Source organism: Stegodyphus dumicola, chromosome 2 (assembly GCF_044657685.1).
Source record: "Stegodyphus dumicola isolate Sdum_Otavi_A_Nest chromosome 2, ASM4465768v1".
In the NCBI taxonomy this organism is placed as follows: Eukaryota; Metazoa; Arthropoda; class Arachnida; order Araneae; family Eresidae; genus Stegodyphus; species Stegodyphus dumicola.
This window is the reverse complement of record NC_140769.1, coordinates 150929418-150955730: the sequence shown is the minus strand read 5'-3', so window position 1 is coordinate 150955730 and position 26313 is coordinate 150929418. Positions and strand designations below refer to the sequence as shown.

Sequence of the window (26313 nt, the reverse complement as noted above, 5' to 3'; positions counted from 1 at the left end):
CTAAATTGGCGAGATATCGCCAAGCTGGTGATGGTTTTGAAGACCTAGTTTGTGTCGCCAAACTTGGCGGCCATATGACGACATTTTGTTCCGGCCCCTTTATAACTGTAATTGGTACTGTAATTCATCCCTGTATGTAACTATAACCGTATCCGGCCCTTATGTGTAACTTTAACTGTTTATACTTTCCTATAATTTCGAGGCCTGATACTGAGAAAAGCCGTACAAGTATTTTTGTGGAATGTTCCAGAGCTATGAAGTGTTTCTTTCGGTAAAATAAAATTTATCAAGCTATTATTAGTTCTATGGCCGTTCAATGTGTTACGAACTCGTACGCACGCAAGAATATATTTGATAGTAAAAGCAGAAGAGCTAGGAAGCGAAAAGAAAGGATTGCCTTATTTTAGACCAATTGAGCTGTAGTTTCTGTAGTTGCCTAAGCCTATGATAAAATTTAGATTTTGTCTGCTGTTCTGATTTGAAAAACGAGAAACATGGCATGTGTGCTTTAGTACGATGCATTGGCTCTCACACTCTCCTAAGAGTTTTTTGTGCAATCAACTTTTATTGAATCGTATTTGGAAAGTCTTCCACGAAATCATCCCTTCCCTTAGGCAGGTAACCCTTGCGTGCTTTATCATTATCAAATAAACCAAACCAAACCTTCTTGCATTAGTATCAAGATGAAATAAAATGCAGACCAGCTATTCTATGGACTAGATGGCACATTCAGATTTTCAATGTTTTGGAAGCGAACATTAAAATTTTGTTTCAGTTTTTCAGGCGGCTCATAAATAATAATATAGTATATCTTTTGAGGCAGTTTTGTGGGGCTTTTGTTGTTGTGTGTGTGTTCCTTCCTTTTACCTTTTTATATTACATTTTTGTATAAAAAGTTTATATATTTTAAAGAAAATATTATTGCTCTTTAATATATATTAAATAATGTTTGAGTATTTTTCCCTTGTATTTATGCTTTTACTATTTCTTCGTTATTACGATACAGCTTTATTTCAACAAACAATTACCAATTTTACAGTGTTAATTTTTTGTTAATGGGATCCTCATTGTGATCATCAATTGCCCGTGCATATTCGGCTGTCATTGATATCTTTAAAATTTCATCGACCCCTAAGGTGTTGGTAATGACCCCTTTGGGAACCCCTGCTTTAGCGAACACTGAATGATGTTCGCTTTTTTTGTGTTCTCATAAAAGCGAAAATTATCTTCGGACTTTTTTCGTAAGCTTGATAAAAGCGAAGGTATTATTTCGTCAGTAGAATCATCGCAATTAATCGGATATTTAATTGCCAACCTACCTTCTATAACACCCCTAAAGTGAATTCATGCCTGAAGTGACAATCTAACTTTCCGCCTTCCTGAGTGCTGGAATTGGAAAATTTCGTCAGGTATGCGCTCAACATTTTAAACATCTTCATGCACTAATGTGTTTTCATAGCAAGAGAGTGACAATACATTAAATCACTTTATCAAAAGGTATAAAAAAAGCTTCCTTATTTATGTCTAGTATGTGATTAGAAAATTTATTGATTTGTTGGAACACGCGTCACGTCTTTGCAAGGTTTTCTGATGATCAAGATGTTAACCTTGGTTTAACGTACAGAATGAACATTTTAAAGTTCATTAGCGGTGTTTACGTTGTATGAGCTCCAAACGCATCTGTTGCTCTTCAGGTAGCTTTTTACCTTTATCTCGTTAAGTAAATAGTTGTTCGCTCATCGCGTCGTGTGTGACGTCACACAACCCATGCGAGGTCCGGGTCGGTATGTGGCGTTGCGTAATCGCTTTCATTGCGTACTACGTTGGTATTGATGATCTCTGTGAAGTGGTTTGAAGTTGAGATAATTCATTATATTTTTATGTTGTGCTTTATCGGTTTCAGTGCGATTTGGGAATCGCTCGTGGTAATCATTGGTTTTTCTGACGAGGAGTTGCTTTAACATAAGTGAATGTTGATCCAGAAACTTATAACTTATTCTGGTACTATTCGTTATACATCTGAGAGTTATTTTTGTGAAATCTCCCTTGGGCATTAACTGGATATTTTGCAAGAATTTTAGAGGTATTTGGTAAGCCCCGTTAAAAATGATAAATTTGTGTATTTGCCTAACGTTTTTTTTTTCTACATATAGTTATGAAAATATGTATTTGCACCACAGATTTTGGTTAAACATTCGATTGTATGTAAGATCATACAGAAAATTTCTTTTGTGTAACGGGGGACAGTTGCCAGCGGAAAGTTTTGTTAATTTGTGTGTTGGGATTATATGATGAGGAAGTGAAGAACTTACGAGCATTCATCAGTTTCGCGCATATTAATTCCTAATCACCAATAAATTTTGACTGTTACTATTATATTAAGAATCGATAATTCCTTTAGTTTGTCTTGGAATTATAGTATATATTAAAGTACGTTAATATTCTGTATGTGAAAAAGACTTCATTGAAATACAATTCTGTTTTATTTCACTAAGTAGAAGTAACAAGTAAAAGTGTAACAAGTAAAAGTAAAAGGCCACCAGAGACTTCACCACAAAATCGAGCAGGTATTTCTCGAGTACACTAACCAGCTAGAGCAAGGATCCCCAGCCTTTTTGTCCCTAAGAACACGTTCTAGGATATCTGTTGGACGGCGGGCACCATTTACTTTTTCAAGGTGAATTTATAGTTAGCACATAAAAAAAAAAAAAAAAAAAAAAAAAAGAGATCGTTTGAATTTCGCTTTGTACTGGTATCTGTGTTGGACGCAATTTCTGTTTCATTAAAAATGAGAAAACTTTCACGTAAAATTTTATTGCAAACTAAAACATATTTATTGTGATCGCACAGCAGCGGATACTATAGTGCCCGCAGACATAGGGTTGGGAACCCCTGAGCTAGAGCATGACAGTTGCGTAAGGTGGGGGTGGATATAGCATGAGACTATATCGCACGTGAATTTAAATTTTAAAATTCCATAGCTTTATTCACTTAAAACTGGCAGGTCATTATTCTTTCATATATTCTCCAAAAATTACATATCCAATAATGATTTAAATTAAGATAAGGTTAAATTTAAGCTTTTGACGTCATAACTATTCTAACAAAGAAGACAGATGGGAAGAGCGGCAGCAAGAGGGTTTTTACAGCGGCAGGCGGAGAAAAGCAATCTGACGAAAAATGGCGCGAACTCTTCTTCATTTATAGCAGCGATTATGTAGCATGCCAGAATGTTCTCGAAAGCACTGCTCTAGAGCAAGATCCTGAAATTGCGCAAAGGTTGCTTGTTTGCGTAGAGCAAAGCCATCGTATTATTTATATTTTACATCTCGCCCCCCAAAACGAGAGGCCGGGGGAGCAAAGCATTAGTACATTACTAAAGCAAGAAAAATTTTAAAGTATGAGGGAAGACATGAAGAAACATGTAAGATAAAAATATGTTAATCAAAACTATAATTTAAACTAACGGTAAAACTTTTAATTCTCCCTATCTGTTCTAAAAATCGTAATAACTTCTCTGGATTGCGTCATTTCTAAATCATCCAGCTCATGGACCTTATAAGAAATAGACTAACCCAGTGGGCGGGGCGTGCGTCACCGACATTTCGGCAAGAAAGAGTAGGGACGATCTGGTTTACTTTAACATTGAAACCCATGGCGTTTGTATCACATAACTCTTTTTAATTATTAAATGTGATACGTTGTATAGTGAAGAGATTATGAAAGCCACAGTTTTTTCCAAATAGGATTTAATATATCTCATTAAAGCACTTTTTACTGCATTTCGCGCATTTTTTTCACGCGTAATTCTTGTACAAACATCTTTACTAATTTATACATAACAAACATCTTTATAATATCTTTATAATTTTCAGGCGGTGATTCTCCAAACAATAATAACATTACAAAACGATCATATTTATTTGATTATAGGATCATTAAATTATTAACATTAAAGTGGATTAGTTATTTTAATAATTCATAAAATTCGGAGCATAAAATTTTCTAAGCGTAATGAAGGGGAAAAAAAGATAAAATAAAATCTAGAAGCACTCAAATTTTATATTACGCCCAAAAGGAACCTTTTCTTTAAAGTTTTGTGTGTTACCTACTATATTTATTGAATATCATGTTTTTCGCCCGTAAATCAAATACATTTGAAAACAGCACATCTTTAGAATTTTCGCACTGGAGATAAAACTGTTTTCAGTATAGTGTTCGCTCTGAACTCGTTGAGTTTGTTAATCAAAAATTCATTAAAGTTTTACAGAATATGAAATAGATTAAAATAAATTCGAAATTTGGCCGTCCAGATGCCCATGTTCGGTTGGAGAATTACATTATTCAAAATTTGATGGCTGTCGTTTTTGTCACAGTGCAAGAAACATACATGTATTCATGCTGATTTCTTCATTATTTAATTTCTTTACATATAATACAAGGCGATAATATTTGGTAACAACAATTTGCAAGGAGACACGGACACTTATAGTAAAACAGCGCAAAATGCAGCTTTGAAACTAACAGCCTTTCTAGGCGACCGCCGCTTTGCGTTAATAAATTAAATTAACAGTAAATAAAAAAAATCTTATGCAGAACTAAAAATAAATTAAAAAAAAATAGTCACTATAAAGTACAAGCAAAATTAATTATAACGGTTAAATACAATTTTAATATTGGAATTAAATGTATAAAATTTTTAAGGGGTCAGAAGTGTTTATCACTATGTATTATGAAAGATAATTGAATAATACTCATCTATAATTTTAAAAAAGCAGCACAATTTAAAATTTTAAACAAAACTTTCAAAAATTCGTTTTTAAATATTTTAGTACTTTTTACTTATTTACACCAATAAAAAGCATAAAAATTGCAAGAGAAAATTGCTTGTTTGAAATTTTCTATTAGTTCAGATTTAAAATATTATTTTCTAAAAGAAGTAGTTACAAATTTCCTTACAGCATAGGAAAAGCTAAAAAATATCCAGCCCTGAAAGCATGCAATAGCTTTATAATTATTTGAAACGTTAATTATGCTTGATAAATATGCTAAAGTTTTAAAAATCAATCTCAATTTCAAAAATAAAAATATATAGAAATTCTAATTTGTGAAATGAGGCGCTACATTCAGCTTTTTCTTGATAATTATACGCGCTGCAATAGGCAACCAATGTTAAATTTCTGCAAGTCGTCCCTACTCCTCCGGATGTGATCAAGGTGACAGCCGGCAACGCGTCAGACAAGGGAGAAAACCCGTTTGGGTTAGTCTATTTCTTATAAGGTCCATGATCTAGCTCTGATGACGTAATAATTGGGAACCAAAATCTTTCTCTTCGTGTGCTTCCATCTTGAATAACTACGCACTTCAGCTTCGCAATCTGCCCTGCTAGGATGTAATTTCGCTGTCTTGCTTGCTATCTCAATAATATCAAAAATGTAAATGGTTTTGAATGGGCACAGAGTTCCAAGCGAAGTATGGCCACATATGTCAATTTGATATAAAAATGGAATTAAAACTGCTAAGTTTTTTATGTATTACGAAGTCAACATATTAACATACTACGCAATCAGAATTCTTCCTCTTCAATATGGATCTAAGTACGCATCAACACAATGTTTCGACTTTTCCTTGCTTTTATTATTCCATATATATATATTAAAGTATTTTAAAAAATTAGTCGGAGTATATGCGTAAAAAGGAAACTCATTGAAGTGAGGCAGTCTTTGAATCAGTCATTGAAATTGAATCAGTCATTGAAAGGAAGGATTTGTTATTTTCTTAATTGCTTATCGAGATTGAATCTATAGACTTTACCACGAACACCCTTATATTAGTACAATCTGAAATTTACCATACATTTTCGGTTCAGGCGCCATGCGATGCCAACGCTCTCTTGGGCACCCGCGATGATTTCGCTATCCCAGTGTAACATGACATTTAAAGATTTTCGAACACATGCGAGTTCATAATTCTCTTGTGGCTCGGTGCAGTCCATAGGAAATATAGAGAAAAGGAGTAAAATCATGTTAAGGTAGAAAATTGAGTCCAAGTCATAGTCCATCAAGCGATATTTGTGAACACGAAAAATGCTCAGCGCAAATCGACAACTGCTGTAGCAAGTTTAAATTAGGCAGAAGGCACTGTGAGGCGTTGAGTAATGTGCGAATCAACAGATAAGCAGGTTTACAAAAATATGCCAGTTATAGTCTGTCATAATAATAGCAGTAAAGAAGAGAAAGCAATTGGAAAAGAACATAAGAGTTACAACAAGGTAAGAGTGGGCCTAATTGACATTAGGAACATAGATTAACTAAATGTACAGTACAAAAATTATACAATACAATACAAAGTAAAAATTAAGTAAGTAAGGGCAAAGTCAAGTAAGTAAGCAAAAATTAAGACCCAGCCCTTGACCTTTTTCTATTTAGATTAGCAGAAACATCATAGTTGAGAACCAGGAATAGCACTGTTGTTGACATCCGGGATTTTCCGGAAGAATTTTTCTGCCATTTTGGCAATATATACATGAATTTCTGGGATGTTTAACTCGCGGTGAATGGCCGTGTTTCTTACGAACCAACGCCAGTTCACCATTTCTCTCAAGATCACATTCTGTACAGTTTGCAGCTTTTGCATGGTGTTATTACAAACATAGTCACACACGGGGCAGGCGTAGGTGAGAATTGGTCGCATCATGGTTTGGTAAATGAGTAACTTGTTGTCAGTCGAAAGAACGCTGTTCCGAGCAATTAAGGGGCGAGCGTAAGTTTACGTCCTCGGAACTTGTTTATAATATTTGTAACGTGTGGGAACCATGTGAGCAAGTAATTAAGTGTAACGCCTAGGTAGTGGACTTGCTTTACCCAGTGGATTGGGGTGCCCTACATTAAAACATGCATGTTCGGATCAAGTTTCCTCTTTTTTGTGAATAATATGGCATTAGATTTGGAAACATTAATTTGAATCTTCCAGGAGTTTAGCTAGCACTCCAGTGCATGGATGTGATTTTATAATGCCTGTATAACTGGACCTTGAGATGCACTTTGGGTAATAATTACATTTTCTGTCATCAGTTACCCTGATATATGTAATCACGATAGAAAAAGAGTAAACGCTATGATTTTAGTAAGGTCCTCTCTTGGGCGGCTCTGCAAGAGAAACTCTTTTACGTTAACCAAGATACTTTTCAGAAAGGACGTTGATTAATTTTGTGACATTTCTTTGACACGATTTTTAGCTCAAAGATGTTAAATATATAAAAATGTTCATTAACAAACTACACAATTTGAAAGCTATCAGTGGCAACACTTTTCGAAGCAAAGATTTTTATTTCCAGCGCCCGAGACTGTTGCCACTCGGAAAAATGAGTGCGAAAATAAGTGTTTTCCGAGTTTTTAATTAGTACCTCGGCTGATTAAAGTCGTACGAAGATGACAGTGATCGAAATGGCTTCTCACGAAATTTTGGAATTCGAGGATACCTCTTTCGAACCTGTATTCCCGACCTTTTCGAAGGAGATATACTATAAACAAATAAACAGACGCGCACCGATTTTAATAGTATAGATTAGCGACTCTCAACCGGTGGTACGCAAAGAAACAAAGTATTTTTAACTATTAAATTCAAAAATCTGGTGAAGAAAAAGAACAATTGATAGAAATTTCCTGTGATCGAACTCTAACTGAAGATTTCAAAAATACCCCATTCGTTAACTTTTGGCTGAACCGAAAAAAAGAATTTAAAGTCATTTCAAATAAAACTGTTAATTTTTTACTGCTTTTTTCTCACTTTGTTATTTTGCACAACCTATTTGTGTGAACGAAGATTTTCTTCCATGTTATATCTGAAAAATAAATACGGAACAAAATTAAAAGTGGATCCTAACTTACGGTTAAAACTAAATAAAATGAGACCAGCCATAAAGAAATTTATATCACTTAAACATACCCAATTTCACACTAAATTTATAATTAAAGTATTGGGTCTCCAAACTTTTTGTCCCTAAGAGCACGTTCTAGAATATCTGTTAGACAGCGGGAACCATTTACGTTTTCAAGCTGAATTTATAGTTGGATAGTTTCAAGCTGAATTTGTAGTTGGATACATGCACATAAAAAAAAATTTAAAACATCGGTAGCATTTCCCTTTCTGTTGAACGCAATTTCTATTTCATTAAAAATGAGAAAACTTTCACATAGAATTTTATTGAAAACTAAAACATTTTTATTGTGATCGCACAGCAGTGGCTACGCGTTAAACCATCGGCAGGCGCCATGGTGCCCGCGGGCATAGAGCTGGGAACCCCTGACTTAAATTCTGATAATTAACATGGTAACCGACTTTTTAATCTAATATTTTTTATGTGTACGCATTTAACAGGATGTGCAAATGGCAATATATTAATATTTTTATTGAGAAATTAAAAAATAATGATTGTAAAATATAGTGGTGGTGCAAAAGTTTTTCAATATTTTTTAGATGGTACACGTTAGTGAAAAGGTTGAGAACCGCTGGTATGGATGATTTGATACAGAAGACGGTGGTAAATGAATTTCTAAAAAGCGGAGAGAGAAGTTCAGAAATTTTAAGCATTTTTATGCTTATTTTGTTCACAACAGCCGTATAATCTCGTCTTTTTTTCGTACACGTGTCTTGCTCATCTCGAGTTGAAAAACTTTGTTTTCTGTCGTATTTATTGCCCACGGTGCGGCTGATCCAATCTCTCCAAGGCTATGTTCTTGCACGTGATGTGAAAAACAAATTCAGCGCAATGTCTTCTTATTCTTAAGTTACCGCATTATATGTCTAAGTTCTTAAAAATATTCAGAACTTCAAATCAAGGAAAATAATTATTGAATGACGGGTACTTTGTCATGAAATCTTGGATTACAAACGTGCTTTTAATCTCAATTATTGTGAATACTCCTTCTCTATAAATTAAAGAAGGGTAGGAAGGGAAATTATTAGCATTGTTTATTTCCTCCATTTGGTGATGGACAAAACACAACTGTCTTAAATTTGCAGAGCACACGAAATCATATCCGCTGACATACGAGTTTCAGCATAAGGAAACTTGTTCTTAAATAACAATGAAGTTCTCTAAATCTTTCATCTCTCAATCTTTGAGATTGAAGTCTAGCTAAAAGCTTGGTAAGGAAAAGTTGACTGCATCATATTAAACTGTGGTTAACGAAATGTTCTAAATGGTTAACTCTTTACGCCTTCTCGAGCCCACCAGCGGCCGAGCGGTAAAGTCGCTGAACACTGGTAGTTCGGTCTGAGGTTCGAATTCCGCGAATGGGCTGGCTGCATGGGCGTTTTCGTGGTTTTCCCCGTGTGTAACGTGTATACGAGCCAGTTTCTCTTAGAAAGTCCTCCACGATGGCATCCCTCCCCTTAGGCAGATAGCCCTCGAGGCTTTGCCGTAATCACATACACACACTTTTCGCCCTCTCTCTCAAACTTCAGTTTTGGTGATTTCATCAGTTTTATCATCTTTCTAAGGCAGCCATCTATGCAGAACACCATTTCATTTGGAATTTGGGATCGACGTCGTAGAGCTTCTCCGTAATAAAATATAATTACTAACAGTACGTTAATATTTATAAATAAATGCAGTGAACGTGTCGTTGCGCCCGCTTCTTTAAAACATCATTTCTAAAACTCTGCAATATGTCTTAAAACAAAAATAAACATTGATGTATAATGTTATAATACCTATAACAACTATTCTTCGAAGAAGAGCAAAATTGACTGGAACGATAAGTGATCACCTTATGGAGGGTTCTCTGTGTATATTTTTGCGTAACAAGATAATTAAATATTCAGAATTATTCACGATCCATTAAAAATTATCTTCTCAACCCTCATTTACAAGCCACTGCTCTTTAGATCTCATTTTTTCTTTTACGAATGAGAAAGTAGCTTAGTTTTTCGAAATTATTATTCGAAATGATTTTCCCAAAAATTAATGTATGCTAGAGAAATTTCATGAAATATTATTAAGTAGGATGATGAATAATTTAAAGGAAAATTTTCAAGATAGTTTATTTTTGAGTAGTTCATCGTTTTATTTAAAGGCTTACCAGCGGCCGAGCGGTAAGTCGTTGAACACTAGAAGTTCGGTCCGGGGTGGCTGAATAGTTTGAGTAGTTCATCGTTTTTTTTTATAGGCTCACCAGCTGCCGATGCGTAAGTCGTTGAACACTGGTAGTTCGGTCCGGGCTGTCTGCACGGGCGATTCCTAGTTTTGCCTATGTGTAACGTGTATACAGCCAGCTTTCTTTAGATAGTCCTCCACGAAGGCATTACTTTAGGCAGACAACCCTCGTGTGCTTTGCCTTCGTGAAATAATGAAAAGCTTTTCGTTTATAATTTATGGAATATGTTAACTTGCATCCAGAGCACAAGCATTTGTTTTCAGCGATCTAAATATCCAATATGAGCTGAGGGACTTACAGGGACCAAGTAACATTTATGTAAAATCTGTTATTTTTATTAAAAATTATTAACAGGAATCTTGCAAAAACTATTATATTCTAACTCACTTCTTAGATGCAATTTTACCGTGAAATAAATATTACGAAAATGTTTAGTGAATAAAATGGTCAGTAATAAATATATTTTTGTAGTCAGCTTAATTCTATTTTTAATAATAAAAAAAAAAGATGCTGTGTAGAGGAAATTTTTATAGAGATGTGACTTTGACATTTTCTTAGCAGTCTTAAAAAGCGTCTTCATATTCCCCGCTGCTCTGCACTGCTGACAAATGACGTGTTCAAAAATAAAAATGTCGTGTTATATGAGTTTCGGAAGAAATATTTTCTAGTCTGCGCATGTTCTTCGGCTCTGAAGAAGTCGAGAATAAATAACGTTAACCTTGTTGGCTTACGACTTCCACGAGGCGTTTTGGCAAATTCAATTTAACACAGCGGAAGTTGATTGTCATTCAAAGCATCCCAGTAGCACTGCTATGTGGGCTTGCTGCAATTCAATTATTACATCTGGCAAATTGTCGTCTTGTTTTTATAGAAAAGTTTCTGAGTTATGGACCATTGGAAATCTTTTATTGATTGTACTCGATATTTCTTGGTCTATTTTTGCAGTTTCTATGCTAAAGCCGTGAGCACAGAGAGCAAAACGTACTGTATTGGTCATCGTCACAATTTATATAAGGATAATCAATAAGCAGCAGTACAAAAATTGCTCGGTTATCGCAGAAAACGCGGTGAATACTGTTCAGAAATAGGGACAATAATGTTATGAATTTTGTATATATGTAATTAATTTTAGTTAAAGTACTTTTTTTGTATAATGTAACATGAAATGTCTTAAAGAGGTGATTTTCTGCGGAAAACTAAATTGACGAGATAACAGCAAGCGTAATTAGACACTTAATCACCAATAAACCTTTAAATTTTCAATTCAAGTACAAACCCCCTTGAAAGTATCTGCATTTTCCTTGCAGTAACCGCATTGCGAAATCTTTTGGCCGCTGTGCAGGTTTAAAACCAAACGCTCTAAGACTGTAGTATTCCGGCCACGATATACCGCACTGTCCTTTTTTCTGCTTGCCTGAAAAACCTTGCTTGCTTACGCCTGAAAAACCCCCGTCTCTCGTTTGGCAGTATTTCTTCACTGTTAAAAATTGTAACTGCATAGTTTAAAATTGTGGGGTGCAGATTGTCCGTGTTTTGCCATGCCATAAGATGTACCTCAATAGAGTAATCAAAAATTAATAAACTTATATTCGTATTATGAAATGATTTTGTAATTCTTCAAATGTTCGTGTCATCTTCTACTAGGAAACCTTCTGTCCTCAGCTACATCTCGTCTTTTCTCCTCCTTGGCCACGCATGAAAAATAATTGGTGTTTCCTTTAGTCAAACACTCATTTAATATCAATTTATTTGCAAGGAAATAAATTATTAACGCGTATAAATACCAGGTTGTTCAATAAGTTCGCGGAAAGGAAATGAAGAAACCAATTTTTATTTGTAAAAAAGACATTATTTTTCAACGTAGTTTTCCTCAACCTCGGTACACTTATTCCAACGGTCTTCTAATTTATGGATCCTTTAACTGTAGTGGTTTTTCGGCATCTCTGCAAAATATCCCTCCACGGCAGCTGTTACCTCTTCTTTTGAAGAAAATCGTTTCTACGGAGATATTGTTTGAGGTGTGGGAAGAGCCAGAAGTTGGAGGGAGTTAATCTGGCGAATAGGCTGGATGTTGCAACAATTCGTACTTCAATTCATTATTTTAGCAATGGTTTTTTGAGCTGTCTGCCAGGTGCGTTATCTTGGTGGAAAATGATTTTCTTCTTCTGTAATCCGGGTCTTCTTTCACGAATTTTTTCGTCTAATTGATTCAAAAAGTTACAATAATAATCCGAATTAATTGTTTTGCCAGTTTAAAGGTAATCTATAAACAAAACTCCTTTCGCATCCCAAAAAACTGATGCTAACACATTCTTGGCTGATTTTTGCACACGAACTCGCTTCGGCGCCGAAGAGCTGGGTTCACACCACTCCTTAGCCTCCTGTTTTGATTCAGGATCATGATGGTAGACCCAAGTTTCAACCATTGTGATAAATCGATAGAAAAAGTCGCTTTTATTTTTCTTAAAACGCTCCAAATGTTGCTGGCAAAGTCACATCCGAATGTGTTTTTGTTCCATCGTTAGAGAATGCGGCACCCATTTTGCACAGAGTTTTTTGAAACCCAAATTAACACTCAAAATATTACTCACTGTGCCCAATGAAATGCCTAAAGCCTTTGTTAAATCTGTTTCAGTCAATAGACGGTTTTCCAATACCATATCTTGTACTTTTCCGATGATTTCCGATGTTGATGCAGTTTTTGGACGTCCCTCTCGCGGATCGTCTTCAAAGCTGGTACGACCACTTTTTAATAAACTAGCCCATTTACAAACCATTGTTTTTGAAGGAGCAGATTCACCCAACACATTTTCTATTTTGGTATGAATTTCCATTGCCTTTAAACTTTTCTTTACAAAGAATTGGATAACTGCACGTTGCTCAATTTTATCCATACCTGAAAAAAGGCACATATTAGGTATAGAGGGCGGTTAAACAATGAATAAATTAACAGATCGAAATGAAACTTTTGACGTGTTCCTAAGAAAGAACAAATATGAAAATGGCGTCGCTTCGCGAACTTATTGAACAACCTTGTAGTGTTGCGAAATGTGCGGGGTTATGGTTGTCGAAAAATGACAAGAAAAGGCAGGGTTTCTAGTTTTAGCAAGAAAATGGCGATTTGCCGTAGACGGAACGAGAAGATTCTAGAACGCGTTCTTAGCAGTTTTCCTCGAGAATATACTCGAAAGGTTGGTTAAGCTGTATATACCCTGCCTGTTCTCGGAGAAAGCAGTATGAGTTCAGAGATTAGGTTGAGAGCAATCGACCAAGACGGAAGCTGTACTTAGTGCTTTGCAGTGAAGATGTCTTCGCCATTGTAATCTGAAGGCTACGTTGCTAATTGTTCAGGGTGTTTATCGTAGTTTTTCGACGAGTGTAAACGTGTCTTTGTATCTTTCCTGTGTAATAGTGTATAATGGCGAATAAATTGTGTTTTGATTTTTCATGAAGTGTTATCATCAATTACTCCAAATTCGCGAACCCGTAGAACACAATATGTAAACTTCCAAGTTTTTATTTTCATTTCGTCGGATTTCATGTCCTAGAAGAAGAAAAATGCGTTTCTTCTTGAAGGATATATTTGCGTGCAGGTAATCCGATCCAAAAAATGCATCGCATACCTTGAACAACTATCTTTTGTAAATAAGCGGATAATTCTCCGCATGGCCGCAGTTTACAATAGAATAAATAACGCATTTGTTTAATAGGCTTACCGTAACAGCTTAGCGTAAAATTGTTTCGGGTTGTAAACTGAAATATGCATGCTAAAATCAGATTGAAAATTCTTTTTAATCTTATAATTCGTTAAAAATGTTTCGAAACTTGTAGCATGAGCTCTACGAGGTATTAGACTGTAATTTCAAGATTTTCGATTTCTGTTTTTTTTTTTTAGTGGTGAAGGAGGGTTGTTGTTTTAAAGTATAAAGCAGATGCGACTGTAGCAAACCCTCGACGAAGGCATCATCCCAAAACAACGCTTATGTTTTTTTGTTGTATCTAAATCTGCCAATGAAATTCAATGATACAAATGGCATGTTGTGTTAATAAATTCAGCGAAATATGCTTTTTTAACGCACATTTTATTTTTATTTTCTAAAATTTCAGAAGTATCGCTCCCGATTGGATGGTATCTCGTCTTTTCGTTAGATATTGTTGTTAGGCAATGTTTGTTGGCGCTCCATATTTTATTTTTAGCATCCGGAAATTTGGATTACTCAGTCATTGTCAGTTTGCGGATTTGTGCTTCAGTTCTTCAGGTTAATTTGTCTTCTGCGAGCTGTGGTCAAGGCGGAAATTTTAGTGAAGTAGTTTTCTTTTTCTTTCTCTGGCGAAACAGACGATGAGAAAAGCGATATCTATTAAGGGAAAAAAAAAAGCAAAATGAGAAAACTTTTCTTCCCAGAAAAGTCCTTCAACGTAATAGTTTCCGTACTGAAGTTGTTATCTACCTAGCCGACCCAACTTTTGTCAATTTCTAAAGGTTGACATAACTATCTTCAAGTGCAAGATAGGTATTGGCAGCAATAATGACGATGAAATTGAATGTCTTTCTGGAATCATTCTGGGGTGTTTGGATTGGACGCATTCAATTTATCTGAAGGTATTATGTTGCTGTGTCTATTAGGTATTATGTTGCTGTGGCTCCTTCGAATTTAATATGAATGAAAGTTTTGACTCTTAGGCTGTCATCAGCTCGATTGATTGCCAGGTGTCAACGAACATTAATATTTCAGGGAAGAGCCGGTAATGGAATAAAAATGGGGACAGAATTCCAGGGATGTTTCTAAATCAACCTATTTCATTATCTAAGAAGTTGAGAAATCATTTGTTAAAATAATTCGGCCGCCTCGATCGATAGACGACCCACCAGTGGCCGAATATATATGACCGCTGAGCACTGAGAGTTTTTACCCGGATTGTGCAGACATTTTGGAGTTGCTATCATATGTAATGTGAATATGAGCTCTTTTCTTTATGAAGTCCTCCATGAAACCATCGCTTCTTATAGGTATAGAGCTTTTGTGGGTAACATTTAATATGTTGACGTCAGAAACGGCTATAAGCTGAGTTTCCGTTTCTCCTTCGCAGTTACGTTGATTTTCTAGAGCATTTATCGTTGGGTGGCCTGGTTGTTACCTCGATCGAGATTTGTTTTTTTAACTGCTACCTAATTAGTTTTTTTCGACCACTGATTTGTTTAAGGTCAGTTTTATTAATTTAGTAATCTTGTGTAAATATTCATATAATGTTACTTTTTTCATTTGTTTAATGGGGTCCACCAGCTGTAGAGCGGTCAAATCGCTGAACACTGGTAGTTCGTTCAGGGTACGAATCCCGGCGAATGGGCTGGCTGCATGGCCTTTTTTGTGGTTTTCCTCATTTTTAACGTGTATGCCTAGCCAGTTACGTCCTCCACGAAGACATCCCTCCCCTCAGGCAGATACCCCTCGAGTGCTTTACTGTAATTAAATAAACCAAACCATTTGTTGTATGGAGCACTTGTTAACTTCTATTATGCGTTCATATAATCCATTGTAAACTATATAATATTTACAAATCATGAATGAAAGTAATTTCTGTATTTATATCTTAATATCATACAATGTTACAGAATGATGTAACGTATAAAAAGTGTAAATATATAACAGCATTCTGTAAATATGCCTGAGCAGTGCCTTATCATTGAAGAAAAAACAAGAACTGAAATTTGGGGACTTTCTGGTTATCCGCAGCCTCCGTTTAAAATTCTGTAGAAGTGCTTTTTGCTTATTGTCGAGCAGACGTGTAACAAGATAATCTACGCATGCGTATAAAATGTACGTGTTTGAGTACACGCGTATAGTACCGCTGTATCTATACGAGTTATCTCACTGAACAGCATCAGCTGTAAAAAATGAAAAATATAGACTATAAAGTTTTAGGTTCTGTGTAAAATTTATTATTTTTTGTATAAAATATCTCTTTTTCATTATTATTTAGGAATACGAAAGTAATCTATCCTCGATAAAGGTAGTGAAACAAACGTTTTTCGTCAATTTTTTTCGATGAGGGTCGCCGATGAGGGTTGCAGATAATCGGAAAGTACTAAAATTTTCATTGCGTATATATTTCAATGAGTTAATTTTTATTTATTAATTTCAAATTATTTTATTCCCAGAGACAGATATTCAGTGTTTACCGATGCTTTAGATTTTGTTTATTTTTGAAGATTGCTGCGAAATTTTCAGGAAAAATCGAATTATTCGGACTTTAAACCTATCGATGTCCTTGAAACCTATCGATGTCATTGATTATTTTAGTTGAGTTAAAGTAACATTTACTTATAATAAGTATTTTTACTTCTCCTGGTCATTGGATGATACTTAAATGAAAACTTATGCTCAGTATACGAGAAATTTTAGTTCATTAATTCTAAATTTTTCATTTTCAACCGAAAGTAATACATTAAACATGTTTTATCAGAATAATTTCATTCGTAACATTTAATGGTGAACTGGCCTTCTCTGCTTCATTTCACTTGTTTTGTAGAAATACAAATGTTAATTAAATTGTAATTAAAAACTTTCACATTCTCAAAAGCGCCCACCAGCGGCCGAGCGGTAAAGTCGCTGAACACTGGTAGTTCGGTCGGAGGTTCGAATCCCGCGAACGGGCTGGCTGCATGGGTGTTTTCGTGGTTTTCCCCATGTGTAACGTGTATACGAGCCAGTTTCCCTTAGAAAGTCCTCCACGAAAGACATCCCTCCTCTTAGGCAGATAGCCCTAGTGTGCTTTGCCATAATTAAATACACCACACCACCATTCTCAAAAGCTTTGTTGCCATGGGCGGGAACGAAGTTCTTTGATTGCAATTTTCCTTTCAAAGCATTAAATTGTCTTTTAAAACATGGCAGACGATAATCTGTCATTCTAATATAAAAAATCTCCAAAGGAATATAATTAATGTGCTTTTCTAGATTAAATTTCCATTGTAAAGATACTGTTGTTGACAGACTATTGTTTTCAAATCTTGTTAATGACATTCCTACAACGATTCATACTTTGCATTTTTCTGAAATACTAGTATTACTTATTTTCGATTAAAGCTTTAAATTCCTAACGATAGATTATTCTCATGTCTTTTTAACAGAATATTCGAATACTTTCCGAAACACAAATAAAGGTTGAAGTTCAAATTCTCTGCACATTTGAGACTGACTGAATATGACTGTATTTGTAGTATTTCTCAGTAAACTGCTGTCGAAGAGGAATTTTCAAGTAGCTCAAATAAACAAAAATTAAGCGGCAGAAAATGTCAAAAGAACGGTTCGCACCGAAAAGCCATACGTTTTTCAAATTTAAATTTTCATAGCAGTTTACACACTCACGGAGTGTCTTCATATGATTCAGGTTTTTTTAGGGGTGATTAGCATTCGGCTGAATGTAAACCGACTATAGAATCATCAGCTACTTTTTGCTAGTCGTAAACATACGCATTTAGAAATCTTTTGCTAAAAGTGGTTTCATTAAATGCGATGTCAGATATTTTAAAGCAGGTTTCCTCTAAAATTTCCTAGAGGTGTGGGGGACTTGTTAGAGCTGCGTGGGCATAATGTTAACCCTTTGAACTCAAGGCCTTTTTAGCCGGGTTAAACTAGCAACTCGAGACGATTTTCTGCATATTTTGTGAATTTCTTACAGCTATAGCTTAAAATGATTTTACACCCAATTTAAAGAAGTCTAATGATTCTTTTATGTCTGAAGATACTTTTTGTCCTGCGGCTCTTTAGCTGAATACAAATGGTATTCTTTGCGGTATTTCGTCGAATTCTGTGCACGTTATCCATTCTGAATTTTCTATTTTTTGCGGAATCATTGTCGCTTTCCCATTTTCCGCCTGCTTACACCTCTTATTGCTATCTCCATCACTGCTTTCCTTCTCTCTATCGTCAAGTAGTCTGTGGGTAACTGGCGGCAGGTAGCGCTTCTAAGCTCTTTACAAATATATATATACATCTAATTCGTGTAGTGATGGGCTGATGCCTAGCAGTAAGGGTTTGGAATCAAGAATATATTTCGCAGAACCATTATATTACTTGCAAGTATTTCATTAACTGATATCGTTAAATTTTGAAATTTCATATAAACTAGAAAAGGGATATAAAAATTAGGAAATATTTTATTTTTAAATAAACATTCAATTTATGTATAGATAGCTGCAAATATTTCACTCAGTTGTTGTCGCAGAGCTGTAATTTTATTGGGGGGAAAACTAGGAAATTCCACTGGTAAGTAATGGAAAATCGAGAAATTTTTGCGATCGAGGAGCAAAACGCTTTTTTCTGGGAAGGGGGGTGGTCTATACGAGAAACGAAGTAATAACACAGATAACTAGCATGTAACTAAATAAAATATAATATTATACATTTTTTTAAATTACAAATTTACATTTATTATTCAATTCAAGAAATGCATACAAAAGCATTTAAGTCAAGATTACTGTTTAATTTGACGGTATTTTTAGTCATTATGCTCTACATAAAACGGCTTTTCTTCGTTAAGGAGTTCGTTTTTAAAAAGGTACCCTTTTTCATCGAAATCGTCGGGACTGATATGAAATGAAGGGCGATTTATACTATACCTCAATTTCCTGGCCTGTAAGACGCGCAGTGATTTATCAGGTTAAAACTTGGAAAAAATACTTAGAAAAAGGATTATGTACCTATTTTAATGATAACACTTCATACAACGAAAACGGAACTGTTGCATTTAAAAAATCAGCAAATACATCAGCGTTTCTTAGAATCTCAGAAATTCGTCATCGCTTGTTGCTAAAAATCATAGTTATTTTCACTTAGGTTGTCACTGTAACTAGATTTGCCACTTTCCTAAAACACAATGCCATCCTTATTTCCAACTAGTGCACTGCTAATTCCACACTTTTTAAAAGATTTGTTGTAGGATAAAATTGGATAATAGGATAAATGTATTTTTCAGTATTAACTTCATTCTGAAGAATTTTCTGCTGTCTAGTATGCGTTATTTTATTCATAAGTCTCAAATTTAAAAAAAAATTTAATGTTTATATGTCATTAGAAAATTAACCAAAAAGCAGCGACCACAATGTTATTGAAAAACAGTCCTTAGACGTGAAAAGGTTGAAGGCCATTTGGGCTAAGACTATTTTCTCAGATACTCAGCTACTTCGCATACATGTATGTAACATAGCATTTGAAATGAAAAACTCAATATTTGATGTAACAAATATCTGTCTTTCTACTCCTATGGCTTTAAAAAAAGATGTTATTTGCCTTACAATTTATAGTTCAATAATGCATTTTCATTGTACAAAATTGCATTCATGCGAAGAATTCAATTTGCATTTTCCTCTGTATAAAAACTGAATGTAGAGAAGTTAGATGTTTAAACGATCCTCACATTTTCTCAAGACCACGAGCAAGGTTATCCCCTCCTTTTCAGCACCCCCGTGAATAAAAGGGGTTCTAAATTTACGACCTGACCGCATATAGGGTGATTTCGTTTTATACGCATGTATTGTTGAATGCTTTCATAAGGCGATATTACCCAAAGCAACATTGCTGCTGCTCAAATTATCCCGTCAAACCGAGTGGTGACCGAGAATCACCTCTTGAATGTAAAGGGTTAATCTCATTGAATGTTTTATATCATGTGCAAGAAATAGAAGTGCAATTTCACTGAAGTGCATGTGCAGCATTATTTCCGTTGGTGCAGCCAAAATGTTTATTACTGTAGTAGTCAAGAAATTAATACGCTATTTTTCAAGAAGACCAAAGTAATTTTTTTAAGTATCTCTTTAGTTGGTTTATTTTTTCTTCTGTTAATTTCTTCAAATACTTGAAAAAAACTTAATGAACAAATCAAATGAAGGAATGGTCCCTTGTTTACAGCTGCTAAATTTATATTCTGATAATAGTTATGTTTTTCCATTTTATTAAATCAATTTTATTTATCTTATTGCATCGCAATTTTTCAAAAATAAATATAAAATTGAACAATTTTTTTTTATGTTCTTCATTACATCTGCTTTTATTCCAGTACTCGAATGAAGAAAGTGGCTCCGCCCCCTCCTCCCCCCGTGGTGCCTAAGCCGGCTTCCCTGTCTAATGGTAGCGTGCACCGGAAGAACAGCGGCAATGGAGAGACGCCCCGGCCGCCCCCCTCAACCACCCCAGGAGAGGATTGCGCCATCGACGAACTGTTGGAGGGGCGCATGGAACTGGAAGTCGTGCTGCCGGACCTCAAAGTAGTTAGGATGACAGTAGATCGGAGGTTAGTGTTGAGATAAAATGAAATCTCGGCTGAAATATCTATATCGAATTTTTCTTGGCTTGAAATACTTAAGCAATTGTTTCATTTTAAATAGTTTTTTAATACATACACGTATTCCCCTACTTTTAATATAAGAATTAGGGAACAAAAATAAAATTGTAGTCTTCACTGCTTGGGGAAATCTTATGTGACCATTGAATGAGGAGCCAAAGCTAATTTTTTTTTCTTTTATCTCGAAATTTCTGTTCTCAAAATGAATGTAACTCTATAAACGTAAGGTGAATGCGGGGGTGAGGGAAGCAGTCACATTCATACGTCTGCAAATTTTAAATGGATTTATAGCGGTGATTTAAGAACATAAAAAGTTTTTCTATAAATTCCATTTGACTTCACTGGAATATTTAAAAACTATTTTTGTACGTTGTTATTGTCATTAATAAAAATCTTCTCATAGTCTTGTATGCATATTTTAATTTCTGGTCATTTGCAGTTTTTGCCGTAACAGCTCAATTTAAAATTTATGAGGTATTAACTTTGAGTGTCTCTCAAAACACGGTATTTAAACAAGATAAAAACTTCAGTGACTTTATCTGAAGGTTAAAATACTATCACATATTTTCCGACCATTCATTCAGCCGTGCATGAAGCAGTTTGACAAAGACTTATCTAGAGCGTATTTTTGTCTCGAATAGACAGATATGCTCTGCCATTGTGCAGATTGCATCTGATACTGCATTGTATTATTTAAAATAATATTAAAATGTTAATAACTTCATACTGAAATTTGCAACTTAACAAATTTGTTTGCAGATAAATGTAGCCAATATTATTATCACATCATGGAACCGATTTTCTGTTACATATACGATGGCGAAAGCTGGTAAATACAAAACGCATAAAATCTTAAGAAAGCTACTGATAAAGAAATGAAACTACATGTCTGTAAAATCGATTAAAACTGCTAATTTTATCAAGAAAATACGTGCCGTCTAAATATTCATTATGATTATCAGTCATACTTGAGCGATTTTGATACATAGTCTGTCCAGTAAATACAGGAACTGATGTCATAAGCACTACTTACTTTACTTTTCAAAATTTGGGTACATCAAACTTATCCCCTTCAAAACACTCCAGCAGTACACTTATCCCACCTCCATGTCCATTGTTATTATCGCTGGAAGTCATCATACATCAGGCTCTTCAGGTACCTTGTCGTTTCACGTTTTATCCTTTTTACGTGTACCCAGTGCCACTCCCGCATGACCATTTTAATAATTCATCACGCGTGATGATCCTTTCAAGGAAACCGGAAATTTGACCTGAGTTTTTCCACTCGGGCAGCATTAGGTCCTTCTCAGCTCCCTTGTAGCTCACTAAATGGCAATCAAGAAACATAAGCCAGTAGTGGATGCAGCAATTCGTCTTCAAGAAAATAAGCATCAGCCATCGAAGGCAACATCACGTCGATATGCACTCGGCAGCACCAAGAAAAAGCCTGTAAGAACAGTGTGGGAATGCAGCAGATGTAAAGTTGCACTCTGCTTGGAAAAGAAAAACTGTTTCCGTGAGTACTATAGAGACTGATTTGTAGGGATGTGTTGTTCTGTGGGCGGTGGTCACTGACACTAACCACCAGAAGTGGTCATTTTTTCACGCGTCTTGGACAAAATATGTGAGTGAGTGAGTGATCACCACCAAGGAAGACCACTGACCTGGCCTTAGCCTCACAGTGTGTTATCTTCCTGGCAGAAATCATCTACTCTCTGCTCCATCCTACTCCGGGAGCGCAGCCGAATCGACAATTTATGAGTAATTGTCACAAATAATTTTATTGTAACACGTGATATAGTAAATAAAACAAGAGTTTTGCTGAAAAAGTTAATTGCCTTTTCCTGCCCCTCAAAGAGTTAATTCAGTTGATCGGCAATCATCCTAGCAATTAACTGACGATCGGAAGCACAGGGGACCGCGCACGTTCAATATTGTCTTCCAACACAGGAGGTCGACGGTTGTCCCGGCCTTGCCTCATCTTTGAAGTCTTCACGGTTGTCACTGAAACACTTGATCCACTTGAAAAGAGCTATTTTCTTCAGTTCTTTATTTCCATAAAGAGTTCTCAACATTTCATTAATTTCCTGGGAGCTTTTTCCAAGTCTCACCAAAAACTGATTTATTCCATTTGTTCATTAATATCCGTCGTCGACAAGGGAAAAAAAAAAAGCACCACAAAAGAAATCCCAGGTGTTAGCTGTACGTTCGCCTCGACGATCTAGCTGTTACTGCTGCTCCAGTGGGTCCCTTGCCAACAGAGCAGCAAGTCCACATAGTTGAATTACAATTCAAGGGTCAGCCTACTAGCTCAGTTTGCGTATTTATTGGAGAGACTACGTACAGCAGTTATATTGCAATTTAATATTACCAAGCATGTAGAAAAGGCGAAAAAGGTGTAATGAAAGTAAATCCTCAGAGAATTATTAAGGAATTTCATCTATATTCTGAATCTTATGCTTTTATATTGCTAACTGCATTACTTATGGTTCCAATTTTAACAATATTTGCCTGAATAATTGCAAATTAAAAAGTATTTTTTTGCATATCGTTACAGAAACATTTGTGTTAGCATAAAGTTCCATATTTTAAATAAATCTAAATTATTTTTATTCGCGAAAATCTTATATGTAACTACGTATTTAGAAGCAAAGAGACAAAAACATAAAATTCTTTATAGGATCATTTTAGGCCTTGTAACGAATGCTTATCGTATACGGTATGTCAATAGTTAGTGTTTTGTTAAAAACTAAATTCACATTAAAAAAAAGCCCTGAATTTTTTGTGGCATTTGATGGATTTGAAAAGTCAAAATGTAATATCTCCAAATGTATCTTATGCTAATTAACCAGTTATTTTAAGATTTAGACCATTACTGTCACTTCTTCCTTCCGTTTCCAAGCCAGAATGCAAATTAGTTCGCTTGTATTTAAGATGAGGTTTTTAGATTGTAAGACAGAGCGTGTTCTCGAGGCCACGTTGCTAGCTCAGATAAGATTTGTAGTCTTCTGCCTTGCATTATAATTGTCGATATTGAATCTTCACGCCGGTTAGACTTGTGAGCCAATTTCACTTAAAATTCATCTGTATAGTCTTGGCTAAGCTTCTAGGCACCAGGTTTGCCTTCTGTTCTAAATTAGTTTAAAATAAAGGGTTTTCTATACCATAAACAAAGCTCAGTTGTTATTTTATACTTCGCGATGATTCGCTTAACGTCTATCAAAATTTTGGACATTAGAGGATTGCAAAACATACCAGAATTTATGCATTTGTAATCAGTATTAGATGAATTAATGTTATATTGTATTGCACTTTCTGTAAACATTGAGTAACTGAATTCTTAAGTGGTAGTAGTTCAGAAAGAATTAATGTTCTTCAAAATGTTACGGTGTAATCAAAAGAGTTGGAAGCGGTCAAGTATGTTTATGACATGACCATCCACGTTTTCAGACAATTTTGTCTTGCTGTGAAGTGGTCGTCTTAGAGAAATAAAGTTGATGTTCAGTATAGTTATTTAATCTATGTTCGTAGAATACGTTCGCTTTCAAAGTGCTCACTTTATAAGAGTTGGGTTCAATGAGAGGTTTACGGTACGTAGAAAATTGTGCTCTGTAAAATAGAGATGGAATAAATGGAAATTATATTTTATTCTATATAGGTATTTTATGTTTTTAAAACTTTCTAAGCCGCACCTGAGTCCCGAGAATATAAAAAAATAAACGATAAAAATAAAAGTTTGGTTGTCTATTTATGTTAGCTTTTAAGATGGTATAATCGAATTTTTGCATCCCAGTTTGGCATTAGGGCGTTTTCCCATGAGAAACGAAGGACCTGCGAACGAGAGAAACGAATAACCAACTCTTTTTCCCAACTTTGAAAATTCTAGAACCATAGGTGAGAAAGAGATATCAAAATAACCTAGACTGTATATGTACTTTAGCCATTTTGTTTTGTCCAAAGAAATCCAAGATGGCGGTTGGAGTTGGATAAATATAGGTCGCATATTTATGGCAGCTATATTTGATAGCCTGAAGCACTAACAGAAAAAAAAAATAATACGCTGTGTGAGAAATGTCACTTCTGTATGAAAGTGTTTTTGGAACTTACATCCGGAAAGAATGTAGCTGCGTGCAAAGCCCACATAACTAATTAAAACTAACATAACTGACTAACGGTTAAAGTGAACTGCTCACATAATTAATGTATTAAAATCGATGAAAAGTAGTTTATATTTGATTCGGTAGTCCGTGACGTTTTGCAGAAAACTTTTGTTTTTGATACATTCAAGGTTTTTTGAGAGAAAGTTGTCTGAAACAGAAAATCCAACGACACACTTACTTAAATAAAAAGTGCTTTGTATCCAAAAGGCCATCAATATACATAATAGCAAGCCTTCCCCCCCCTGAGAATCAACAAATGATTCAAACTCATTCACTTTATTTTATAATCCTGCCTTATAATTTTTAGTATAGCCTTTTATAACAAATGTAATGAATAAAACATGTTCTCTGAAAAACTGAATTTATTTGTAACGTTCCAAAATTCCTTAAAATGTTTAGTCGAAGATTCCTCTTAAAATATATGGTTATAACTTACCGTCGTTTTTAAAGGCTAAATTGGATTTTGTTATAGAATTCGTAAATCCTAACAATGTTTTTTCCCTCCTATAAATTTCAGTGAAGTGTTTTAGATGCTTAAATATTCAAATATATGTTACATTCAGCGAAATCGCTTAGATAAAAGAATCGATTTGTTTATGGCCAATACAACTGGCATTATGTACTTTTATTTTTTAAGTTGATATGCATCGGCTTCTAATTTTTATGTAATTTCTTTTACAAACTATGACAATTCTTAAAATGATTGCTGAATTACTTAAAGTGATTTTAACTGAATAAATTTTTCCTTCCTTTGTCCTAAACCTTTTCACATACAGTGAGTCACAAAATGGCTATTAGTTCCATGTAAAAAATTTCGCCTTTTTTGTATTTGGAAAATTTTTATAAAACTTTTTATAGCACCAAATTACTTTAACTGTAAATGAATTTCACTTTTATCCAATGTTTGGAATTTTAAAGAGGCCCGTTGCATCATCCAAACCTGATCTATTAGTATTTGGTTCTCAGAAACGTTTTAGAAAAAGTCTCCAATCATTTTACAAAGGGAAACGGTTAATATTTTTTTTAATGCAAGGACATTCGATAATGCTTTGGACTCGTGTTGCTGTTCCGGTGCAGCAAACAGTGGAACATCAAACATCATGGCAGTATTTGTTTTAGATGGTGTTTATGACTTCAATATTTTGCTTTGAGATGGCTCGTGTAGCTCCACCTTAAGAGCAGTAGTGAGTCATAAGGCTCTTCAGACTGTGGTAAAAATGTCATAACTGGTTTAAGCCGAACTTCGTTGCTAGTTGAACCTTGCTACATTACAAAAGCAAGTTTAGGGGTTTCGGCCTAAAGTTCGGAATTTTCAACTTTTTGCCGACTTAGTATAAGAGTCGAACAATCAGAGGGAATGCGCGAAACCTATTGAGTGGGAAAACACAGCGAGGAAGCTGTAGACGCATCCACGCATGCGCAAATTTAGCTTCTCTAATTAGCTACGGCTTAGACCCTGTCTTGCAGGTGTGAACAGAATTCCCACATTTTGCCTCTATGACATTTATACCACCCTCTGAACGGAGCCTAACGTAATCTTTGCTGCTAAAGATAGTAGACAAATGTATATGTGGAGTATCATCATCATTTGCCACTACATATCGTCAAAAGTGAACTGTATGATTTCTTTGGAAAAAAGGACTGAAATT

The 26313-nt window shown here is 35.0% G+C and overlaps 1 protein-coding gene across 9 annotated transcripts in view; it reads left to right on the top strand.

The window, feature by feature from the left end:
- The window catches only part of LOC118205930 (uncharacterized), a 589509-nt gene that overhangs the window by 409609 nt on the left and 153587 nt on the right, over positions 1-26313 (top strand). For all 9 annotated transcript variants that reach the window (XR_015039606.1, XR_015039604.1, XR_015039603.1 and 6 more), the window contains exon 2: positions 20220-20453. Coding sequence is in view for 2 of the 9 variants with exons in the window: in XM_085811268.1 (XP_085667394.1) it covers positions 20220-20453 (234 nt within the window). In the remaining 7 variants the exon portion in view is untranslated. The remainder of the gene's footprint in view (positions 1-20219; positions 20454-26313) is intronic.